The 7,500-nt window shown below is 33.8% G+C and overlaps 1 protein-coding gene and 1 pseudogene across 1 annotated transcript; one reads left to right on the forward strand and one right to left on the reverse strand.

The window, feature by feature from the left end:
* Positions 1–630: 630 nt before the first annotated feature.
* On the reverse strand, positions 631–1,172 carry LOC119587175 (annotated as a pseudogene).
* A 189-nt stretch (positions 1,173–1,361) lies between these two features.
* On the forward strand, positions 1,362–2,991 carry LOC119587187 (pro-resilin-like). Its single transcript, XM_037935954.1, has 4 exons — positions 1,362–1,379; positions 2,273–2,339; positions 2,427–2,539; positions 2,644–2,991. Exons 1-4 carry the CDS (start codon positions 1,362–1,364, stop codon positions 2,890–2,892), a joined length of 447 nt encoding a protein of 148 aa, XP_037791882.1. The 3' UTR covers positions 2,893–2,991.
* The last annotated feature ends 4,509 nt before the right edge of the window (positions 2,992–7,500 follow it).

Genomic DNA, 7,500 nt, shown 5'->3' on the forward strand with positions numbered 1-7,500 from the left:
TGATATCCCGCGACTCCTACGGTTTACGAACGCTAAAATTGCATCTCATACTGAATCGACCAATAATTATATGATTTAGTAGCAATATAGTTTAATAATCATATTGATAATACAAATACCACAAATATTGATGATATTGAAACAAACTATCATCATATTAATCTTATAAAAAGATATTTGGTTACAATAAAGACGATAGTGGGTATTTCATATTAGTATATGGATAAAAAAGGTTAGTTGTAGAAGAGACGATTAATGGGTGTAATAAGCAGTATTACACTATTATATTACACCATAATATACAGGCAATCTGCAATTATTTCATCAATGACTAGTTAAGCATTTGGTTATTGATGATGATGCAGTTTTAATTAATTTCTTATTCACTGTGAAGGTCACTGGTTTTCTTAAGGTTTCATGCTGTCGAAACTTTATTATTTCGAACATCTCGACCATATTTCCATTAAATATTGGGACGCAATTTCAAAACTTAGACTTTCTTAAAATTAATGCCAAACTTTCCATGGTAAAATACTTATACATACAGTCAAATCTTTTGTTTAGAGGACTATGAAAAGGGGACTGCAGCATTCCTATTAAAATATGTACTGCATTCACCAAACCATATGATTAAGCATAAGTAGGCTGATAAGAGGCGCCGTACTGGGCTTCGCCCTCGTAAGTAACTTGGGCCACGTATCTAGAGTCGCCGTTTACGGTGTACGACAACATCTGTACACGACCGTTGGGAAGCAGTGCAAAGTAAGCTCCTTGAGTGTCGTACCCATTTCGATTTTCTTAGTGGCCGAAGTCGTTATTAGAGTAATCATGATTCACTGCACAGTTGAAGTCGTACTGGGCCAGTTCCTGCAACAAGATCAATCTATTTTTCATATGTAAATCATGCAAAGAAATGTAAATAATGTATGAAGCACCAGATGGTATGGTCCATTTATTTCATACCCTTCATATTACCGTGGAAGCAGGAGCACTATAGGACGGAGCAGGTGCGCTGTAGGATGGCGGAGAAGATCCAAGAACCCCAAACACGAGAGCGGATAGAACGATAACCTGACAGAAACAATGGTCCACAGTTTTGTAATAGTGAATTGTTTATAAACAAATTTTTACCCGTACGTAACCAACATTTAGTAGCAAACCTTCAAAGCCATTTTAGTGTTGGAAGTGTACAGGAAACGAAGTGAACAAGGCTTTTATAGTTCAGATACCGCCTACTCCGGCTTCTCTCCCTGAGGCAAAGGAAATGCAAAAGGCGGCTATATTGCAAGATTTTTCTGTATTTCTTCAAATATCGAAATTTCTAAAATATATATTATGACGTAAGACAGGGAATACAGATAATGCGGGTAGATTTCATGGTAAAAGATATCGATTTGTATGGACAGTAGCGATGCTGTCATTAAAATTAAGGTGTATGGTAATGGTAATAAATAAAGCAATTTCACTTGCATTATGATTATAGTCATTAATACAATTAATGCCGTGTTACAATATATATAATCAAATACTGACTATAATTGTATTATCCTGTCTTTATTGTTATATTGTTAAAATTACTACTGTCATAATGTAACACTGTTTATTTTACTATTACAATTATCAAAATCAACTTCACTATCACTGATATATTATCCTTGTAAACAGTATCATTTTAACCAGCACTATGCTCTTTTACCAGTACAATTGTGATAATTAAGAAATTATCATTATTACTACTATGATAAGTATCATGCTTATCATCACTATCTCTTTTAATAGTCGGTAACATTGCTTTTATTATTCTTTTTACTATGTTCCATAATCCTTCGTGATAACCAAAAGTAGTGCTAATACTAGCATTACTACTTAAAAATAATGAAAGTAATTATTACTATGATTTTTACTAGAGGTAATATTTTTGTTTACATTAAATTTTTAATATCATGATTTATACTATTGTTATCGCTTTCAATATCATCATAAATACAAATATTGTTGTATCAATATTACTATTTTCATCGATTTTATTACCACTATTGTTACCACCGCCATCATCAGTAACATATTAGCATATTTTATTTATTAACAGAGCTTTCAATTTCGCCTTAACATGAATTACAGTTAGAGCTGTCAGTTACACTGAATTAAATCAAAACACAATACATCTGTTGCAACCATATGATGATGCAATCTATAGATAAGTGAACGGAAAAAAACACTGCAGGTACAGCTAACTTTCCCTGTATTTCTGAGGTCATGGATTCTGCTGTAGGCTGCGTCTGTGTGCACTATAAAAAATAGATTCACCTATGTTTCTAAGCAGTTCCAGTTCAAATGGCGTATAAGGTTAGTGCTCATTATCTAGCCCTGTGTTCACTCCATCGCAAAAGAAACAGATAAACACATATCAATATTATATGATTCAGAACCGTTATATTTACAGGTTACCGTTCTGTCACTTCTCGTGGTTGGTATCTTTGGCAGTTCTCTGCAATCTTACAACGCCCCGGCACCGTCCTACAATGCCCCTGCTCCCACAGTAAGTTTGCGTGCATAACGCTAATCAATGCAATGGTAATTTATTGCACAGTTTTCGCTTTTCTACATAATACACTAAATTATATATTAATTGCTACTTTAAAGGGACCAGCCCAGTACGACTTCAACTACGCTGTGAAACATGATTATTCCAATAACGACTTTGGCCATCAAGAAAATCGAAATGGATACGACACTCAAGGAGCTTACTTTGTACTGCTTCCAGACAGCCGTATACAGAGGGTATCATACAACGTAAATGGCGACGCTGGATACGTGGCCCAAGTTACTTACGAGGGAGAAGCCCAATACAGAGCCCCAAGACCATCCACTTCTTACCAGCCTGCTCCTTAAGCTTAACCCTATCAACTAGCATATTCTTTATTCTGCAGAAATAAGAATATAACTATCTAATGCAATTACAATAAAAGTTTGGACAGATAAAAATCCTCCTATTTCCTGCATATAAATTATACCTAGAAAATCCATTGTTGCTGTCGATGAAGACGAATCGATGGATATCAAAATAAAATTCAAAAGTATTTTCTGACGTACTGTATGTGTATGTATATGTATGTGTATATATTCACGTGTATGATACTTATATTTGTGATATTATACTTATGTATAAGTGTGTTTAGTACAAGTGTATCGATATCATAAATGAATAAATTTTATGCATGTATGTATATATATTTATACATGTGTGTGTGTCCATATGTGTATGTACAGCACGTATATAAATATTAGTTATAAGTATGTATCTATATGAATGTATGTGTATATATATATACATATGTGTGTATGTATATATACATGTGTATACCACATACCCACACACATATGTGTATGTGAGGCGTACGCGTGTATACAATATATTTTATATCAAAAGTTTTATATATCGAAAAATATTGAAGACAGAAGTGAAAAACGATTGTGTATATCATATAAGAGCTGTTACAGCTATTTTTCTTGTTTATTCGTTTATTGTTTCACTGTTATTGACATTCTAATTTTATTTGATGTAAATATATGTGTTCATGTATGTGAAGTCGCAGTCTAGCGATAATCCGTTACCTACTCTCCGCTTCTATTCCACCCAGAGATATTTCCGATATTTTGACGGAAAAGGGAAGAGTGAGGGGATCCAGACTGAGGACGGAAACACCATCTCGGTTTTCACGTAAATCCTAAATACGGTCCCGAACTCCTGCCGTATTACTTGCAATGGCTCATAACACCTTGGGAAAGATAATGTGAATAGTTGTTTTATCTGTAAAGCGACTAGTAATGATGTGATTAAATCCTGAAAGCTATAATACTGATGGGACACAATGTTAATGATCATATTGATATTACTATTTTTAAGTATTTTTTATGATCATAGTAATGGGGATGTTGTGTATTTCATAATTTTAACTGTACGTTTTATAGTCTTGGTGAAGAAAGAGTCGATTCAGCGAACTGAGCTGGGAGTGATAATCAGTATTATTATGATTATATGTCTGTCATTCTTTCATATTTTCCAGATGGCATGATTACAAATTGTAATGATAATGCCTTCCTGTCTGATGCAACAATTTCTTCCCTATGCTGAAAATTCGAAGGAGTTATTAGGGTTATACGTTATCAAAAATGCATAATTAAAGCAATCAACTGCATATGCAATAATTATTAATACAATGTTGAACATCAGAATTATTTAGGATTAACAACCACGCTTTCTAGGACGAAAGCTCTTTACACAGTGTTTTTTTTTTCTACATATTTATCATTAAAAAGAGTTTCATTGATAGATAATTTTCATAACTTTCTAGGATAATAAATATAAGTGCATTTGCAAATATTTATCTTGCAAGAAATCTAATCCGCAAATGTAATATTTTTATTACAGCCTACTTGCTGTTATCAGATTAAGGCGTAGGAGGAGCAGGATGGTAAGAAGTGGAAGGTCTCAGGGTGCCGCATTGGTCCTTTGGGCCAATACGGCGAGTCGCCGTACACGACCACCGGGAAATACAGAATAAGTTCCATGGGCGTCATATCCATTTCGATTTTCTTGGTGGCCAAAGTCATTATTGGAGTAATCATGATTCACTGCATAGTTGAAGTCGTACTGGGCCGGCCCTGCAACAAGAGCAATAAATTAGTTTTATGTGAGGGATATGCAAGTAATTAAATAGTAGATGATAAATTACAGTCACATGCGGGTTAAATTACCGGGGGAACAGGAGTTGTATAGGATGGAGCAGGAGCGCTGTACGATAGCGGAAAACTGCCAAGAACACCAAACACGAGAGCGGACAGAACGATAGCCAGGCAGAAATAAATTAAAATGTGGTTCATAGTAATATTTACTAATGTATTTTATACGAATAAATTTTACACAGGTACAACCAATGTTTAGCAACAAACCTTCAGAGTGACACGAGCTTTTATAGTTCAGATACCGCCTACTCCATTCTTTGATCTCTGTGGCAAAAGTAATACGAAAGTCAGCTATAGTTACATGGTATTCATCGTTCTTCAAATACAAAGACTATCATGTATCATGAACTCAGAGAAAGAAATGTTTTTAAGACGGATTCGCTTTACTAGGAAATTATATTACTTGTTATAAAAGGGAATGGTGTATTTTAATAACGATCATGGTGAGAATGTATCAGAAATATTGGTGATAAAGGCGGCAACAAAGATTGCTAATTATTTTGGAATTTATTTAGTTATTAACAATGATTATCGTTGTCAGAGTAGACTGGCATCTGCACTGTATGCAATAGTTGCATTACTATTATCACCACAATTATAACAAATATCCTCCTTGTTATATATATATATATATATATATATATATATATATATATATATATATATATATATATATATATATAATACAATTATAAAAATATTATTGATGCTGTTGTTATAGCTGTCTTTGATCTCATCTTTCATTTTAGCTACTACGTTTTCATCATATTGCTATTCCTTATATCAAAGTTATCATATTTTCCTTATTCATATCATCATTATCATTATGACAGTCAATACAAATCAATCATATACTAATTATGATTATTACTGATCGTGATCATCACTATCCAAATTATAAATATTTTTGCTGTGCTGTTCCCTTAGTATCCATGTAGCAGCAAATCCAAGAAGTATTTGTGATGATAACAAAAAGCTTGCCATTTTATTAGTTTTGATATCATGAATATTGTTAACGTTATATCCCTATAATTGTGTTGTCATTTTCACCATCTGTTTTGTCATTATTTATCAATTAATATCATCATTATCATAAGAATAATGTACAATTTTTCCTTTTTTTCAACGTATGCTTTAATTAGAGTGAAGTTATATTATTTCAGAATAAATTACAAAGCTCATCTTGCGACAAAAATATGGCATACTGTAATCTATCGATATGTGAATGGAAAACGTAGAGCAGTTACACGTTTTCCAAGGTTTCTGAGGTCATGAATTCTCCTGTGGGCTGGATTTGCACTATAAAAGCCTGATTCATGTTAGTTTCTTAGCAGCTCTAGCAAATATGGCTTTTAAGGTTTGTGCCTATAATCTACAACAGTATGCTCATGATAAACAGATAAATTAAATATCAACAGGATAATTCTTGAAACAATCTTTTCACAGGTTATCGTTCTGTCCGCTCTCTTGGGTCGGTGTCCTTTGCAGTTCATTACCATCTTACAACGCCCTGACACCCACGGTAGGTATACGTTCAAGTAACTAATAAATATACTCCGTAACTGTAATTGATCACACAGTTATAGAACGCATTCAATAATATATTGATTGTTATTTTAAAGGGACCAGCCCAGTACGACTTCAACTATGCAGTAAAACATGGTCACTTCCAGTAACGACTTTGGTCACCAAGACAATCGCTTCGGATATGACACTCAAGGAGCTTACTTTGTACTGCTTCCTAACGGCCGTGTACAGAGGGTATCGTACAACGTGAACGGGGATGCTGGATACGTGGCCCAAGTCACTTCCGACGGAGAGGCTCAATACGTCGCCCCAAGACCTTCAACTTCCTATCAGCCTGCTCCTTCTTATGTTTAACCTCATGGCTTATATCTCAAAGTCTGTAGAATTAAAATTACAACTATTTAATCTCAATAAAAGTTCTACCAAATAAAATAATGACTGTCATATTGCAAATGGACGTGTATGTGGTACAATGCCTGTTGCTTAAACTAAAAGTCAGAAGTGATCAAAAGGAAAATATGATCTTTCGTAGTATTTTGTACTGCTACTTCACAAATGCTCGTTGTGCCTATGCATAGCATTTCCCGTGTCTTCCCTATCACTTTATTGTTCACCTTTAATATAAATAAAAATTATTTATATAAATTATGGAACATTTCCCGGTAAAGGCTGTCTTCCATTTCTAGGCAATTTGCAAACATTCAACTATCTTCAACCATCTTAAGCAGTCTTTTATACAAAACGTCGGAAACTTTATCTACCTATATTATTTGCACGTGCCTTCATCTACCATATTGTCTCAATGTACGTGCCTTCATCTACCATATTGTATTAATGTACGTTACAAAAGTCCACATGACATAAATACCTGTTTCATGAACGCCAAATCCGGTCATGGGGTTGAAGCTATGTCGGAAGATATCTCCCTTAGCCGCCTGGTGAATTTACCATGTATAATGCATTGTACATACATGCATCATCGGTTCATTATCGTTTCTGTTGCTTCTACTGACAGTGTTGTATAATTACCTTCAAACGTGTATGTATCATAAGCAATATTTTTATCATTATTCAGCTTTTTAATTACAATTACCCTTATGGCTGTTTTTATTTTTCTAGCAATGATATTGCTAATTTATAGTTACTTCTAACATAATTATTGCTGTTATTATTATTATTATAGCTGATCTCATTGTTTTTGTTACTGCTATCATCAATGCCATCAAC

The sequence above is a fragment of the Penaeus monodon genome, chromosome 3, assembly GCF_015228065.2.
Source record: "Penaeus monodon isolate SGIC_2016 chromosome 3, NSTDA_Pmon_1, whole genome shotgun sequence".
In the NCBI taxonomy this organism is placed as follows: domain Eukaryota; kingdom Metazoa; phylum Arthropoda; class Malacostraca; order Decapoda; family Penaeidae; genus Penaeus; species Penaeus monodon.